Here is an 18364-nt window from a genome sequence, read left to right on the forward strand (position 1 = left end):
TGGGACTAGAATGTCCTGTTTCTTGGTGATTGGCTCACAATCACCTAGGCGACTTTTATGACTAAGGCAGATTTGTTTACAATTCACAATCTCCTGTAAAGCCAGCACCTTAACCTCAACACCAGTAGTTTTCAACCTATGGATTGTGGACCCCTGGGGGCTGTGATGTCATCGCAGGGGGTCCACAAAAGCTTGAAGAAGTGCTATGATTTAAATCTTGAGTTAAGTCTTGGAGATGGTCTATGGCCGTGGAAGATATTTAAAGGTGTCCATGCAGGGGTGAAATTCAGCAGGTTCTGACAGATTCTGGAGAACTGGTAGCGGAAATTTTGAGTAATTAAGAGAACCGGCAAATACCACCTGTGGCTGGCCCTAGAGTGAGGTGTGAATGGGGATTTTGCAATATCCTTCCCTCAGGAGTGGGGAGGGAATGGGGAAATTTGCAGTATCCTTCCCCTGGAGTGAGGAAAGAATGGAGATTTTGAAATATCCTTCCCCTGGAGTGGGGAGGGAATGGGGATTTTGCAGTATCCTTCCCCCTGGAGTGGGGAGGGAATGGAGATTTTGCAGTATCCTTCTCCCAAGAGTGGGGAGGGAATGGAGATTTTGCAGTATCCTTCCCCTGGAGTGGGGAGGGAATGAGAACTTTGCAGTATCCTTCCCCCTGGAGTGGGGAGGGAATGGAGATTTTGCAGTATCCTTCCCCTGGAGTGGGGAGGGAATGAGGACTTTGCAGTATCCTTCCCCCTGGAGTGGGGAGGTAATGGAGATTTTGCAGTATCCTTCCCCCAAGAGTGAGGAGGGAATGGAGATTTTGCAGTATCCTTCCCCTGGAGTGGGGTGGGAATGGAGATTTTGTAGTATCCTTCCCCCAAGAGTGGAGAGGGAATGGAGATTTTGCAGTATCCTTCCCCAGGAGTGGGTTGGAAATGAGGACTTTGCAGTATCCTTCCCCTGGAGTGGGGAGGAAATGAGGATTTTGCAGTATCCTTCCCCTGGAGTGGGGAGGGAATGGAGATTTTGTAGTATCCTTCCCCCAAGAGTGGGGAGGGAATGGAGATTTTGCAGTATCCTTCCCCTGGAGTGGGGAGGGAATGAGGATTTTGCAGTATCCTTCCCCTGGAGTGCGGAGGGAATGGGGATTTTGCAGTATCCTTCCCCCAAGAGTGGGGAGGGAATGGAGATTTTGCAGTATCCTTCCCCTGGAGTGGGGAGGGAATGGAGATTTTGTAGTATCCTTCCCCCAAGAGTGGAGAGGGAATGGAGATTTTGTAGTATCCTTCCCCTGGGGTGGGGAGGGAATGAGGACTTTGCAGTATCCTTCCTCCTGGAGTAGGGAGGGAATGGAGATTTTGTAGTATCCTTCCCCTGGAGTGGGGAGGGAATGGAGATGAGCCGAGGTGGCGCAGTGGTTAAATGCAGCACTGCAGGCTACTGCTAGATCAGCAGTTCAGCGGTTCAAATCTCACCGGCTCAGGGTTGACTCAGCCTTCCATCCTTCCGAGGTGGGTAAAATGAGGACCCAGATTGTTGGGGGCAATATGCTTACTCTCTGTAAACCGCTTAGAGAGGGCTGAAAGCCCTATGAAGCGGTATATAAGTCTACTGCTATTGCTATTGCTATTTTTCAATATCCTTCCCCCTGGAGTGGGGAGGGAATGAGGATTTTGCAGTATCCTTCCCCTGGAGTTGGGAGGAAGGAAAAGAAAAGGTTAAGAACACCTCTACTCTAAACTAGCTCTCTAGCATGGGGGAGGCTGCAGTATGGCCCTCTGCTCAATCTATTTCAGTGAATGGTTGTTGTTGTGGCAAGAATAACAGGACGATGAGGCTTTCAAAACATAAATAGAACACACAAGTAAACAAACATATGATGGCATAAGTTGGAACTTACATATTCCAGCATGGTATTTCAAAGCACTGACAGTGTGTTTATGAGCCTTGTAGGTCCTTATCCTCTCTCCAGTGTCAGCCAACCAACACTTCACTGTTTTGTCCGTGCTACCTGAATACAAGCATCGGTTCACAAGCTGAGACAGATAAAAGAAAGAACAGAAAGTTAAAGAAGAAAGATCATGTGAAGTCACAGTTACCTTCCATCTGGTCCAGGGATGGGTCCTGCCAGTTCTAACCTCTTCTATTAAAGAGGTTCCACAAATCTACAGTGCCGTTTCGAACCGGTTCCAGCTCCCTCCCCCTGCCCGTCTGCACATCATCAAGATGAAGAGCGAGAGGAGGAATTCTGGGAGTTGAAGTCCACAAGTCTTAAAGCTGTCAAGTTTGAACACCCCTGGGTTTTTTTTCTAAAGGGTTAGGGGTGCAAGGGTCTTGTAACTTGACAGCTTTAAGACTTGCACACTTCAATGTCAGAGCTCCTGAGCCAACATGACTGGAGGAGGAATTCTGGGAGTTGAAGTCCACAAGTCTTAAAGTTGTCAAGTTTGAACACTCCTGGGGGGGCGGTTCTAAAGGGTTAGGGATGCAAGGGTCTTGTAACTTGACAGCTTTAAGACTTGCGTGCTTCAAATGCCAGAGTTTCTGAGCCAACATTTTTGGTTGCTAAGCAAGAGCATTGTTAAGTGAGTTTCACCACATTTTACAAGTTGGCCATGCCCACTCAGTCACATCGCTGGCAAGCCACTCCCACCCAGTCACATGGCTGGCAAGCCACTCCCACCTAGTCACATGGCCAGCAAGCCACTCCCATCCAGTCACATGGCCGGCAAGCCACCCCGACAAAGCAGGCCACACCTACAGAAGAGGTTCTAAAAAAATTTGAAATCCACCACTGATCTGGTCTTTCTCTTCATAAACAGAAGGAGGTACATACAGTAACAGCAATGTTGAAAGGGTAATATAGACCTTTGAAAGTACATTCTGTATAGAACTAAGCCCTAGTGACATTCAGAAGAGCTCAAAAATTAGGTAGGAGAGATGTTTGCTCACTATTTGTCTAAGATGAAGCTAGTCTTTAAAGCTAGTGAAGCAGTGGTCCATAGGAGCCATGGATTTATTTGGTCCAAATAAGGTTTTTTTATTAATTGCATTTGATTAAATTTACAATGTACAGTTCCAGGGATACTAAACATTATTTGAAAATTTCTTCAGTCCACAACCCATGCGAGCGATGAATTCTGTAGATAAACTGATGAGAAATTTCCTGACAGTTAGAACAATTAATCAGTGGAACGATTTGCCTCCAGAAGTTGTGAACGCCCCAACACTGGAAGTCTTTAAGAAGATGTTGGATAGCCATTTGACTGAAGTGGTGTAGGGGGTTGGCCTAAGCAGGGGGTTGGACTAGAAGACCTCCAAGGTCTCTTTCAACTCTGCTATTCTCTTCTCTTCTCTTCTATTCTATTCTAACTTCACATTCCCTCTTAATTTTATCAGCCAAAGATTCCTAAGTATGTGCATAGTCCTTCTTTCTATCGTAGAATTCAAATCATACTTGGCTAGGCTAGCTTCAGCAAACACTCCATATTGTGTGCCATCAAATATGAAAAGAATAACAGAGTTGGAAGGAACCTTGGAGGTCATCTAGTCTGACAACTCCCCCAACCAAAACAGGAGACACATGCCAGTCCAGTCCCTTCTTGAAAGCCTCCAGGGATGACGCTCCCCCATGAGGAAAATTTGTTCAGGAGTTCATAAAAATTTGGGTTAAAGCAAATTCAATTACTTTTTAGATTTTTTTTCCTGTCAATTATCTGTAGCAGTTCATGTACATTGCTTGGAACATTTTCAAATGCTCCACTGAATTATTATTACAATGATCATCATTACTATTGCCTGTCATTACTGAAAGATACACATGGGAAGATACAAAGATATGCTATATGATGTTGAATTAAGATGCCTAGACAGTCCCAGGCTGAGTGACTTTAAAAATATTAGAGGAGACCCTTGAATCAGATCAATGATCTTCTATTACAGGGGTGTCAAACTAAATGCCTGCGGTCCGGATCTAGCCCACAGCGTCCTTAGATCTGGTCCACAGAGCCGCCCTGATAACAGGAAAGGACTGGGCCACGATGCTCTACCAAGAAGGCCACACACAGCCCTTCCGGCAGAGGTGATATTCAGCCAGTTCCGACAGGTTCTGGAGAACTGGTAGCGGAAATGAGTAGTTCAGATAACCGGCAAATAGGCTGTCCCCACCCTCACCGCCTCCCAGCCTCCCATCTGATCTTCTTTTTGTTGCCCTGCCCAGGAGAACGGAGCTGGAAAGCAGGTTAGTGGGGTGGGGAGGGAACAGGGATTTTGCAGTATCCTCCCCCTGCCACGCCCACAGAACCATTAGTTGAAAAAATTGAATCCCATGACTGCCTCCCAGGCCCCGTTTTCCCTGGCAAAGGGCTAGCAAAACAAACTAAAAGAGAAACAAAACAAAAGGAGAAATGTTTCCTCTTTTGCAATCGAGCATGCCAGAAGGAACAGGGAAGGAGAAAGAGAAAGAGGAAAGAAAAAGTAGGGAAGATGGGAAGAGAGCAAGGAAGCAAAAATAATGAAAGAGGGGAAGGAAGAAGAAAGGAGAATGAAGACGGAAGGAAAAAGAAGAGAAGGAAGGAAAGAGATTATAATGAGAGGCCTGAGGGAAGTCCTGCCTTAGCACTTGGCCACCACAGGTGTCCCCAACATGAGTGACCGAGCTGACCACGGCCATCCTGGCCACACCCGCCCTGTCCCCCAGAGGTCAAACGCAACCCTGATGTGGTCCTCAATGAAATCGAGTTTGACACCTCTGTTCTATTAGCACAGTATTTCTCAACCTTGATAGTTTGAAGATACGTAGACTTCAAGTCCCAGAAATCCCCAACAAGCATGTTGGCTGGAGAATACTGGGAGTTGAATTCCGTACATCTTCAAGCTGCCAAAGTTGACATAATACAAATATTATGTATTACTGAGTTTGAAAAACACTGGTACATCTGAAATAAGAGGGGAAATAAGTGCCATGATGGCATAGTGGTTAGAATGCATCATTGCAGGCTAATTCTGTTGCCAGCCAGCAGTTTGAGTCTTACCGACTCAAGGTTGACTCAGCCTTCCATCCTTCTGAGGTGGGTAAAATGAGGGGTTCCACCATAAAACCGCGGTAGACTAAAGCACGCTCGCTGAAAGCACGTACGTGACGTCATCACAGCGCGACGAAAACATCGCGCTGTGAGCGGTAAATTTAAAATTAAAGCGAAAACCTTACCCTAACCCCCTCAAACCTAACCCTAAACCTAACCCTTAACCTAACCCTAAACCTAACCCTTAACCTAACGCTAAACCTAACGCTAACCCTTAACCTAACCCTAAACCTAACCCTAATGCTTAACGTAACCCTAAACCTAAACCTAACCCTTAACCTAACCCTAACCCTAACCCTTACCTTTACGTGAATCGGCTTGCTTTAATTTAATTTTAATTTTAATTTAATTTATTTTTAATTTTTTTCGTCGCACTGCTGATGACGTCAGGTACGCGCTTTAATCGGGCGCGCTTTAGTGGACCGCGGTTTTGACGGGTCACGAAAATGAGGACCCAGATTGTTGAGGACAATATTCTGACTCTGTAAACCTCTTAGAGAGGGCTGTAAAGCATCATGAAGTGGTATATAAGTTTAAATGCTATTGCTAGTTTTAAAACAATCTCTACTTGTACTTCTAATATAAAATTTTCTGAATCTGGACTAAGGAGCAATAGCAATAGCAATAGCAGTTAGACTTATATATCGCTTCATAGGGCTTTCAGTCCTCTCTAAGCGGTTTACAGAGTCAGCATATTGCCCCCAACAACAATCCGGGTCCTCATTTTACCCACCTCGGAAGGATGGAAGGCTGAGTCAACCCTGAACCGGTGAGATTTGAACAGCCGAACTGCAGAACTGCAGTCAGCTGAAGTAGCCTGCAGTGCTGCATTTAACCACTGCGCCACCTCGGACAGATATTTCTGAATGGACCGGGAAAAACAATTCAATTCAGACTAAAAAGTCTGAAGCAAGATCATCTATAAGTATTTACTTAATAACAGTCAAAGGTAAAATAGGATCCGTTACAAATCCTTAGGACATTGTATATTTCATCATCAACATTTTCAATTTATTCTACCAATGTTTGTATATTGAAAACCTTCCCTCCTAAGCAATGTTTCTCAACTTTGGTAGCTTTAATACAGGTGGACTTCAGTTCCCAGAATTCCCCAGTCAGAATGCTGGTTGAGGAATTCTGGGAGTTGCAGTTCATATTTATTAAAGCTGCCAAGGTCGAAAATCACTGCTCTGCAGAAAGTCTGCCTGGGTAAGTAATTGATTAACATTCCCTTCCACAAAGCTTCCATGTGTTGCAAATCCATCACTCCGTTCTCAAAAATCTCTTGAAGGAATGAACGCTTCTAAAAGTGACCCATTATTTTAAATTTTTAAAAAAATGTCCGTGCAATCTCCCACAACATTCATTTGGCTAATGGAATGTAAAAACAACACAGCCTGAGGCTCAAAGTATCCTATATCACCAGACACATACCAAGCATATTATGAGAAAACCTACAGGTTCTTTGCTGTGTTTATGTCAAAATAAAATAAAGTGGTCAATCAAGAAAAAAAAAACACTCTGTTTTTTTCCCCCTCTTCCATTAAAAAGACAAACTTTCCATCAACAAAAGTAAGGATTAATTTTCTAAGATTTAGAGGGGACAGGGGAAGTGGTAGTCAGGAAAAGAATCTTTTTAACAATAGTTTTTCCAAATATAGATAGACCTCAACTTACAATAGTTCATTTAGTGACAGTTTGAAGTTACAACAGCACTGAGAAAGGTGACTTATGACCTTTCTTCACCCTTACGACTGTTGCAGCATTCCCAAAGGTCATGTGATCAAAACCCAGACCGTGTCAACTGACTCAAATTTATGACGATTGCAGTGTCGCAGAATCATCCTTTGTAAGCTTCTGACAAGCAAAGTCAGTGGGGAGTGAGATACACTTAACAATCGTCTTATTAATAGCTGCAGAGATTCACTTAACAACTGTAGGAAGGAAAGTCATAAAGTGGGGCAAAACTCAGTTAACAAATGTCTCACTCACTTAGCAATATAGATTTGGGGCTCAGTCATGGTTGTAAATCAAGGACTACCCTGTTTCCCCCCCCCAAAATAAGACCTATTCAGAAAATAAGCCTACCATGTTTTTACATGGTAAAAACATAGGAGCCGAGGTGGCGCAGTGGTTAGGGGTGCAGTACTGCAGGCCACTTCAGCTGACTGTTATCTGCAGTTCAGTGGTTCTAATCTCACCGGCTCAAGGTTGACTCAGCCTTCCATCCTTCCGAGGTGGGTGAAATGAGGACCCAGATTGTGGGGGCGATATGCTGACTCTGTAACCGCTTAGAGAGGGCTGAAAGCCCTATGAAGCGGTATGTAAGTCTAATTAATAAATAATAAATAAATAAATAAATAAGCCCTACCCCTGCGCAGGTGGCAACCCATCCGTTTTGTCTGGTTGCTCATGGTGCTGTCGCCTTGAGGCAAGGCAGGGGGGAGTGGAGCTGCCCGTGTCCTACACCGCTTTACCTCAGGGCCTCTGCATGTCCTGGCACATGCCTCACAGTGGCAGCACCAGCAGCCATATCCACCAGGAGTCCACGGGGCCGCTGGCTCATTTCTTCTGCTTGCAGCTGCAATGGACCAGGAGGCTGGGTGGTGTGCTGCAGAGGTGGGTTGCTGCCGGTTTGGCCCAGATTGCCAAACCAGTGGTAGTGGCGGTGGGAGGCTCTGCCCACCCGCCCTGGTGCTTCTGCGTATGCACAGAAGCATTGTGCACATGTGGGAGCAAGCCCGAACCAGTAGTAAAAGAATTAGCAACCCACCTCTGGTGCGCTGGTGCTGTAGCCATGAGGCAAGACAGGTGTTGCGGTGTGGGTGGCCTGGCTGTGGGGGCCTGGCTGTGAGATAAGCCGGTGAGGGGCGTGTGGGACAGCTCCGCCCCTCCACCTCATGGCGGCAGCTCTGACACGCCACGCAGCCTCCTGCCCTGCTGAAGGCAAGGCAAAGAAGTGGGCCTCCCTTACATGGAAACAAAATAAGACACACCCACCCAAAATAAGCCCTGATGCATATTTTGCGGCCCAAGAGAAAATAAGATCTGGTCTTATTTTCAAGGAAACACAGGGTACCTATATATTCAACAATGACTTTTGTAAAGGCATGGCCAGAGAGAGACAATTCCAATTTATAATCCGAAAATGGCTTAATTGGTCTCCTCAGTTGGATTTGAAAAAGATTTTATTTGCTCTGTTGGAGCATGATACTACAGATCATAGAATGCAAGAACAATTGGGCTGAGAGACTGTTCCAAGTCTTGATAAAAGATCAAAATTTTCCTGGAAAAAGCAAATGCTAATATTTTGCAGGCATGTCAGAGAAATATGGAACGCTGCGGATTCCCAGAATTATTTATTTTTATTTAAGTGTTTATTTACTGAAATTATTTATATAGTAGTCTGTCTTCTAACCAAAATGCTTCCTTCATACCCACCAGCACAAAACAATTGTCTGTATTTAGAGTAATCCATCACTGTATTAATCACTATCAAGATCCATGGATTCTTTGCCTAAAAACTATCCATAGTTCTATGGGCAGCAATGTAGCCAACTGCTTTCTAGGTGCAGGCAGTCCTCAATTTACAACCATTCGCTTAGTGACCGTTCAAAACTCAAGTGAAAAAAAAAGTAACTAATGAACAGTTATCGCATTTGTGACTGTTACAGTGTCCCTGTGGTCACATGTTCAAAATTTGGACTTCTGATCAGCAAAGTCAACGAGGGAACCTGAATTTCTTCAATGACCATGTGCTTCACTTAATGACCACCTTGGTTAACAATGGAAATTCTGACCCCAATTGTGATTGTAAGTTGAAAACTACCTGTACCAAAGCATTACCATTTCCTAATTACCTTACCTTACATAGATATATTAAATGCTTTCCTTGGAATCTATGATTTGGCTTCAGTGCAGATATTATTGCTCAACCAATAAATAATAACAACAATTATTTTGCAAGAAATAAAAGGAAACACTGACATCTGTTGCTCTTACTTTTGCTCCCTAGAAATTCTCCATGTTTTGTTACTCATGAATATCCATCTCCAACACTAATTCCCCAAACAAGATTGCTTCTAACATCTTTCTAAAGTATGATTTTCATAAACCATGGTTTCTTGAATATACCACCATATGTGGGTCCACAGATTCCAGTCATAAACCATGGGTCAGAAACCATAATAGCTGAGCTTTTCTAGCGGGGTGATCCAAAACCCACTTTAGGGGTAAGGGCAGCCAGTAAGTTTTCTCCTGTTCGCCACGGGATGTGCTGGATTGTGAATCTACTCAGCTAGAAATCCTATGGATTACAACTAGTCTCTCATATCAGGAATATTTTTATCATTTTTATTTTTTTTAGAAGTATTTATGTCTTATGCTTTTAATGCTATAAGCCAACTAGAATTGCTTTGAAATGAGATAAGTGGCAAATAAATTTAATAAATCAGACAGATACTGTAGATAGATAGATAGATAGATAGATAGATAGATAGATAGATAGATAGATAGATAGACAGACAGACAGACAGACAGACAGACAGACAGACAGATGATAAAGATAAAGATAAATGATTCAGACCATACACAGATATGTAGTTCATATGTGTAGATAGATAGATGGATAGGATAGGATAGGATAGGATAGGATAGGATAGGATAGGATAGGATAGGATAGGATAGGATAGGATAGGATAGGACAGGGCAGGGCAGGGCAGGGCAGGGCAGGGCAGGGCAGGACAGGACAGGGCAGGATAGGACACAATAGAATAGAACAGGAACAGGAATAGGAATAGGAATAGAATAGAAAGAGAGACAGCAGATCAGGTATCAGCAATCTTAAATACTCAAAGAGCCACAAAGGTCCTAATTGGAAGTCCCCCGTTCAATTCTGGAGTCTGGTTCCCCCATCATAGAGTCTCCTCCTAGCAAGGCATCCTTTTTCCTCTACCTGTCCTAACCGAAAGCCCTATCTATTGTGGAGCTGACTGGCGACCAGGAGCTGCAGCAGAGGGATGAAAGAGCCACATGCGGCTCCAGAGCTGCAGGCTGCTGAGCCCTGCAGTAGATAGATAAACATATAGACAGGATGATGCTGTTTTGTTAAGAATCCTTTTCCAATTCTGTATGCCCAGCTCTTCTGTTGTTCCTTTTTCAAACCAGCTTCCTGCCCTGCATTTTTTTTCTCTCCCCAAAAAATATCAGTTGCACAAATACTGCAAACTTCAATTCCACCTTTGGAAGAAATGCAGCCTCTCTTACCTCAAGGCAAATGATGGACCCTTGATGCTCTTTGAAGACTCTCAACTGTTCCCCTGTCACAATGTTCCAAGTACGGATGGTGTAATCAGTGCTTCCCGAAAACAGCTCCCTATTCGGAGCATCAAGTATAAGGCATAAGACAGCCCCAGTGTGTCCCAGCAGGGTCTGGTGGCAGCGCCCAGTGGACACCCACCAGACCTTGACAGTGCAGTCCGTGCTCCCCGTCACCAGGAAGTCTTGGCTCAGCTCTTCCACCTCTTCCACCTCCTCCTCCATCTCTTCCTCCTCAAGGACATCCTTCGAAGAGTAGAGCGCGAGGGCCAGGACGCAGTTGCGGTGGCCCCGAAACTCCTGGATCGGTTTTTCCTTATCCACACTCCAGCAGCGGGCAGTCCTGTCATAGGATCCGCTGAAGAGGTAATCCTTGAAAACTAGGATTCTGTTGGGAGAAAAAAGCCACTCACCAAATTTCTCATCCTGGCTTAACAAAGTAATATGCATTCTATTTGCACAGAAAGTTCACTTCGAAGGCAGTGGTGGGTTCCGGATCCCGGTGCAACCAGTATGGTGCAAAGGGGCGCGGCGTCCACCACATGAACATACGCATGCGTACTTATCATCTGCAACGCTTCGCGATGCCTCCGCGACACTCCAGCCACTTGGTGGAGCATAGTGTAGGCGCCGTAAGCTCCGTGCGCATGTCCGTAAGCCCCGAAGAGCTCAAATACAGGTAAGGACGGTAGGTGGGCAGGCAGGACCTCCAGAGCACCGTACCGGAACGGTACCTGGTGCTCCTGGCAGGCGCCGGTACACCTGTACCGGGGCATACAGGTCGTAACCCACCACTGTTCAAAGGTTATGTTTTTCTACTATAGTAGTATCTCAACTTACGATCACGGCTGAGAGCAGAATTCCCATTGCTAAGTAAGGCAATCATTAAATGAATTGCACCCAATTTTATGGCCCTTTTGGCCACAGTTATTAAGGGAAACACATGGTCGTTAAACAAATACGGCTTCCACTATTGACTTTGTTAGTTGGAAACTTCCTGAGAAGGTTGCAAAAGGAAACTTCTTTTTCTTTGCCATTCCTCTTTCCCTTCCTCCTTCCCTGTCCCTTCCCAGCTCCGTTTTTGCTATCAGAGGGCTGAAAAAGGCTGTCAAAGGCAAAAACGGGGCATGGGGGATGCATGCAGCCTCCCCAGCTCTGTTTTTGCTGGCAGAGGCACCATGGGCCAGTTCTTTGCTGTTTGCATGGCAGCACTGTGGACCAGATCTAAGCATCCCACAGGCTGGATCCAGCCCCTGGCCCTCAGGTTTGACACCTCTGATGTAGAGACTGGAAGAAAGAGAGCGGGAGGGAGGGAGGGAGGGAGGGAAGGAGGGAGGGACAGAGAGAGAGAAAAAAAGTGAGAGCAAGCGAGTCTAGGAAACATGAAATAATCACCCTTAACATGTACCTATTCACAATGGATGTGTGTCCACGATAAATAGTGAGGCATCTTCCGGTCATCATATCCCATTTTCTGATAGTGTGATCTGCACTGCAGGTAAAAGCAACTTCGTTTTCTAAGTGGCAAAAGGTGATGTAGCTTTCATGGCCTAGAATGAACAAATAAACACACAGAGAGATAGACAAGTCAAACTTATTGCTATCATTTCAATGGTGGATAATGTATGTAGGGTTGAACTGTTGCAACAGAGTAGGATAGAATAGAATAGAATATAAAAAATAGAAAATAGAATAGAATTAAGAATATAGAATAGAACAGAATATGGAATATGAAAAATATAAAATATAAAATGGAATAGAATTAAAAATATTGAATAAAATAGAATAGAGAATAGAGAATAGAAGAAAACAGAATAGAATAGAGAAGAGAACAGAACAGAATATGGAATATGAAAAAATAAAATAGAATAGAATTATAAATATTGAATAGAATAGAATAGAGAATAGAACAGAATAGAGAATAGAAGAGAACAGAATATGGAATATGAAAAATATAAAATATAAATTAGAATAGAATTAAAATATTGAAGAGAATAGAGAACAGAGAACAGAGAACAGAGAACAGAGAACAGAGAACAGAGAATAGAGAATAGAACAGAACAGAACAGAACAGAACAGAACAGAATTCTTTATTGGCCAAGTGTGACTGGACACACAAGGAATTTGTCTTTGGTGCATATGCTTTCAGTGTACATAAAGAAAAATAAATAGCAAACATGCTAATAAATCTAATAATGAAACATCTGCAGCATAACAATCAAGCACATTAAAATGTCTTTACATTGTAAAAACTTATAGATGATTTCCAGAGAAGAAGGCGGGGCTTAGCAGTGAGAAGACGGAGTTTCAGGCCATTCCTGAAATTCCCCTATTCCAGAAGAAATGGACGGGTCGTTTATGACCCTAGCTGTCCCGGAGAGACAGTGAAGGTTTGGGGAGATCCAGTGACCTCAGAGACGTCTGCAGGTCTCGGGGGGGGGGCTCGGATTTCAACCCCTTTTGCCATACCTTCCTGGATTAGCTCTAGGCTAACCGAAACTGCAGGCAGCCCTTAAGAATGGTAGAAGTGTTTCCAACTGGTAAGCTGATTTTATTACTCAAAGACAGAGACGGTCCGCACTAAAATTTAAGCTAATTGAAACCAAAGAACAGAAGAATCTAGCGGGGAATTTGTTTTTTTAATGGATTTATGGCTGGTGGTTACTCTATCTCTTAAATGTCTTGAATGCTGTTTACGTGGATAAAGGAAAGTTTATTTTACTTCAACACTCCCTCACGGCTCTCCTTAAGTGGGCTGTAAACCAATTTACTACAATTTGGCTTCTTATAACTTGACACTTTTATTGCTTGGCTGTGTTGGTCTAAGATCAGATAAGACTGCATAGCTCCCAGCGTGTTCCTGTTTGCAATTTCATCTGCGTCACATCATAGCGTTTGTACTTGCTTCAAGTGATTCATTTCAAAAGATTTTCTCCGCTTTTCAGAAGTTGTTTGATATTTATGAAAAATCTGAAAAAAAATCTGGAAAAAAAATGGATTATCTTTTGTTTTTAACATCAAACTATGAAAGAAAGAATCAGAGCGTTGAATGTTTGAGTGCTCCTGAAATCCAAATGAAGAATGTCAGAAAGGAAGTTTTTCAATTTGCTGACACGCCAGGCGTCTGTTTTACTTCGGAGGCAGAAAGAGAAAGAGATGTAACGTTTGAAAAAAGGGGGGCCTTTTAAAAAATTTATCTTAAAAGACAGATTCCAGGAGGAATGAGAAACATTAAAGAATCTATACTTTATGAAACATTACTTGCAGAACTTTCGACACCACCCTTGAAAGTCAAAGACAAATTGATTGGAACAAGCCAAGGACAAAGTTATTATGTCAGAGGCATCCTAAGCAAAAAGGTGCGAAGATATTTCTGTTTGGACTTGCTTATAAAAACGTCTGGGGAATTTGTTTTAGGAATGGTAAGAGGACTAAGGAAGTTTTGCTATTGGAGAGACATAGGCTGATAGACTGAAGAATATAATTGAAAATTAGCTAAATCTAACTACTTTTATTTGTAATAGATATAGCTGAATAATAATTGATATTGATAGTAATGTATATAATGTGGAGTTGATATGATAAATAACAATTGGATATGAGAAAGGAAGGTTGGAAACATTTTTGGATTATACATAAAGGGCATTAATTACAATAATTATCACTATTAAAAAACTAAATAAAATATATACAGTTAAATGTTAATTAATATGGGGAAAATGTTATGATATATGATATAACTAAATATTATGGATGTTCAGCTAAAATAGGATATGAGGATTTGATGTTAATTTTTACAAACAAGTAAATGAAATGTCAGCATGTGTTATGGATTAATCCTTTGGCATAGTTAAGGATGAAGGATGTTTAAATAACTATAGTTAACTAAAAGTGGAAGTATAATGATGTTAATATGGTAAACATTTGAGTTAAGATATTGAATTAATATGAGTTAATGGAAGAGATGCACCAAAGCATGTTGTAACCAGCTGATATACTTTTTCTTTTTTATTAAAGATACCTGTGTTCCTTTTTTTTCTTTTTTCTTTTTCTTTTTTGTTTTTTCTTTCCTGCCTTATCTTTTGCCCTTTTTGTCTTTTTTGTTTTATTTTTGCTTTTTTTTTTTTTTTTGCTTTTTCTTTTTGCTTTTTTCTTTTCCCACTGGTGTGGGCATGTATTGTTCAAGATTATTACCTTTATTAATATTTTTAAATAATAATTACAGTCAAATGAAAATGGATATATGACGATGGTGATATGTATGAATATCTGAGTTAAAATGCTTGAGTTAATATGAGTTATGTTTGTTGACTGTGGAGGAGATGTACCAAAGTTTATTTGTGATCGACTGATACACTTTCTATAGATGTAAAGAAAGATGTTGTACTAGTTTCAAATTAAAATTATAGATGATTTCCAGAGTACGCAGTGTTTCTCAATCTTGACACTTTAAGAAGAGTGGACCAACTCCCAGAATTACCCAGCCAGCCATCCTGTACTTCAGGATTTTAGTCAGAAAAAGCTTCAGATTGCCTGCCACCCTGTCCCATGTCTCTCTGCCTGCAACATCTATTTTAAAAGCAGGAGAGGCAAGGACAATATCGCTTCTGAAGATCACCCCACAGGGCAGAATCATGAGACATAGGAGGGGGTAAAAAAGAGTATATTCGTGCATGTGATTAAGCGCATGGGCATGTAAACAAAAGCCTAAAGCAGCCACACACTGCGCTGTGTCTATGACACTATTGACCCAGCTATATGGCATCCATACTTATTTGTTAGATTTTTATCTCACCTTTATTACTTTATAAATAACTAATAGGCTGCGAACATTCACAATATTCCTTCCTCTTCCTCTTTTTCCCACAATAACAACCCTGTGAGGTGAGTTGGCCTGAGAGAAAGGGACTGGCCAGAAGTCACCAAGCAGCCTTTCATCCTAAGACAGGGCTAGAACTCACAGTGTCCTAGTGATTGGCCCAAAGTCACCCAGCTGGTTTTCATGCCTAAGGCAGGACTAGAACTCACAGTCTCCTAGTGATTGGCCCAAAGTCACCCAGCTGGTTTTCATGCCGAAGGCAGGACTAGAACTCACAGTCTCTTTGTGATTGGCCCAAAGTCACCTAGCTAGCTTTAAAGGCTAAAGCGGGATTAGAACTCACAGTCTCCTTGTGATTGGCCCAAAGTCACCCAGCTGGCTTTAATGACTAAAGTGAAACAATCTGGTTTCTAGGCCACAATCTTAATCCCCACACCAAATTGACTCCCCATATCCATCTTTTCCATACATCTGGCCAATTTGGAAGAATTTATGTGCCAGAGGTACGTGGACTTGATTACAGGCAGTTCTCAACTTACAACCTCAACTGACCCCAACATTTCTGTAGCTAAACAAGACAGTGCTTAAATGGATTTTGACCCACTTTGCGACCTTTTTAGCCTTAGTTGTTATGTGAAGCAGTTCAGTTCTTAAGTTAGTAACACAATTTTTGTGTAGCTAACACAAAACTTTGCTTGTCAGAAGATCAGAACAGAATTCACCTCAGTTCACTGGAACTCTCATAAGCATCTGCCAATTGCCAAATGCCTGGATTTTAATCACATGAGGATGTAGTATGTATGAAAAATAGTCAAGCCACTTTTTTCATTCATTTCCACTTTACCTTCGAACAGCCACTAAGTGTATGGTTGTAAGTTGAGGATGCCAAAGGATACAGTGGCTAAGACCCTGAGCTTGTCGATCAGATGGTCAGCAGTTCGGCAGTTCGAATCCCTAGCGCCACATAACCGAGTGAGCTCCCGTTACTTGTCCCAGCTTCTGCCAACATAGCAGTTTGAAAGCATGTAGAAAAATAGGAACCACCTTTGGTGGGAAGATAACAGCACCTTTGGTGTTGAGGATTACCTGCATAGCAGCAATGGGTGCACAGTTGGGAGACTGAACAGCTAGGCTGGGGGATGAGTCATTTTGGAGAAGATCATCAAAAGCCAACATCAACTTCCTGGCATGTCGGTCAATCAACCAACTGCAAAGACCCAGCTCCCTTATATAGTTTTATATAGCAAAATCTATAATATTAGACAAGGGTGGGAAGAAAGGGAAGAGGATGGCCAGCAGCCACATGGACAGATTATATTCCAATAGAAAAGGGTCCACCATTGGAAGTTCTGAAGGATCAGATTGGAGATAGTTCACCTGGAGAAAGCCCATCTCTCTGGTTGCTGAGAGTCAATATTGACTAGATCGCGGGTGTCAAAATTGCACCGTCATGGCGGCGTCATGTGACGTTATCGGGAATTCCCCCCTTTCACTAAAACCAGGTTGGGGGGGAACTAGCATGTGACGCAACTGGCCTGCAGGCCACGAGTTTGACACCCCTGGACTAGATGGTCCATAATCAATTTATATCCTGGAACCAAAGGACAAATTTTGGACCAGAAGACCTCTAAAGTCCCTCCCAACTCTATTATTGTGTCATTCTACCTACCTTGAAAGTGGGCCTGACATTGGTTGTTAGCAGTGCTCCAGAGTCGTGCCGTCCCATCCTCACTGCCCGTTAGCAGCCACTGACCATCCGGACTTAGGCTGATCCAGTTGATGCCTCCTTGGTGGTCTGTGCAGATTTTGAGGGCTGAAGAGCTGCTCCCCATTCTGCCACAGGGCAGTGGCTGGAATGGGCACACCCCATCAAGTCCAGATCATCTTAAGACCAGGAGAAAGCCTTACGAAGACGAAAGAACATTAAAACCGATTAAGCCATCTTTTGGGGTTTAAAAAATCAGCAAAAGAGCCATTGCTTTCTGTTTCTAAAACATAACATTCGGATGATACATTTTCCTAAATTACTCAGGCACACAAATGTATTTTCCTTAGCCAGAAGTGCACATCCATCAAACAAAGCACATGTTACTCCATAGTATACTATGAAGCTGACCTTGGAAAAAAATGTCAGCAGGCTTCTGCTGATTCAGGACATTGAAGGGAGGAATATTGACTGAAACCTACTGAAATGCTGACATCGTTTCTCAATTTTCTTGTTTGTTCGTCTTGTGCGCGAGAGAAGCAAAAAATACAGGAAGTTCTCGATTTAGTATAATTCTAGCTGTTGGTTACTTTTATGGTTCAAAATAATCCTGGGCCAGGACAAATGAATCTGTCCATGATTTAAAATCTACAAATGAGAACAGTCTCTGGGTCCATTCGGGTAATCCTTGACTTATGTTCATTTGCTTAATGGATGTTCAAAATTATGATGGAAACCCCCCCCCCCAAAAAAAATACTTTCCAAAGTTCTGATGTCTGACCAACACCTCCTGTACAGTCACGTGACTACATTTTTGTTGCTCAGCAATTGTCCTGCTATCACAAAACTGTGATTTATAAGGGTTTTTTTTTCAGAAACCGGTGTTTCCTTCCAGTACCTGGCAAAACACACCCCACAGCAAATAAATTGATTCACTCCCCAATTACAACATCTGCTTAACAACCGCTGCCTTCATTTTGCGACCACAGTGTTCACTTAATGATTACCACACAAAAGGTCGTAAAATTGGATCCAGTCATGTGATGCACTGCTCTGTGACAATAATGACTTACAAGTTTGATTGCAGGACTCAAATACAGTTGTAATTCAAGGACTACCTGTGTATCTTTCAAAAAATAAGGTGCATTTGTTTACCAGGGAAAATGTTTTAGGAATTTAATTCCCTTCCTCAGCGATGGCGAACCTTTCAATGAGTCTTATCTCATATATTAGTTTCACCTTTTAAGTTGCATTACTGAAATAAATGAACTTTTGCACAATATTCTAATTTTTTGAGTTTTGGTTGATAACTTTCTAAGCAGTTTGGAGAACCAGTTGTTGGAAGAAATCTTATTTTGGTTTTTTTCCACTTTCCAGGGCTAATCCTGTAAGGAAGGCAGGAAGGAAACATTCTGGTGTTGTTTCTAGCCTAATCTTTATTGTCCT

At 42.6% G+C, this 18364-nt stretch overlaps 1 protein-coding gene across 1 annotated transcript in view; it reads right to left on the reverse strand.

The window, feature by feature from the left end:
• Positions 1-17045, reverse strand: part of WDR86 (WD repeat domain 86) — a 30519-nt gene extending 13474 nt beyond the window's left edge. Inside the window, exons 1-4 of the mRNA XM_032234953.1 lie at positions 16883-17045; positions 11803-11944; positions 10344-10782; positions 1895-2030 (exon numbers count right to left, since the gene is read on the reverse strand). Coding sequence (XP_032090844.1) covers positions 1895-2030; positions 10344-10782; positions 11803-11944; positions 16883-17045 — 880 coding nt within the window. The remainder of the gene's footprint in view (positions 1-1894; positions 2031-10343; positions 10783-11802; positions 11945-16882) is intronic.
• Positions 17046-18364: the final 1319 nt, after the last annotated feature.

This window comes from Thamnophis elegans, chromosome Z (genome assembly GCF_009769535.1).
Source record: "Thamnophis elegans isolate rThaEle1 chromosome Z, rThaEle1.pri, whole genome shotgun sequence".
NCBI classification, from domain to species: Eukaryota; Metazoa; Chordata; class Lepidosauria; order Squamata; family Colubridae; genus Thamnophis; species Thamnophis elegans.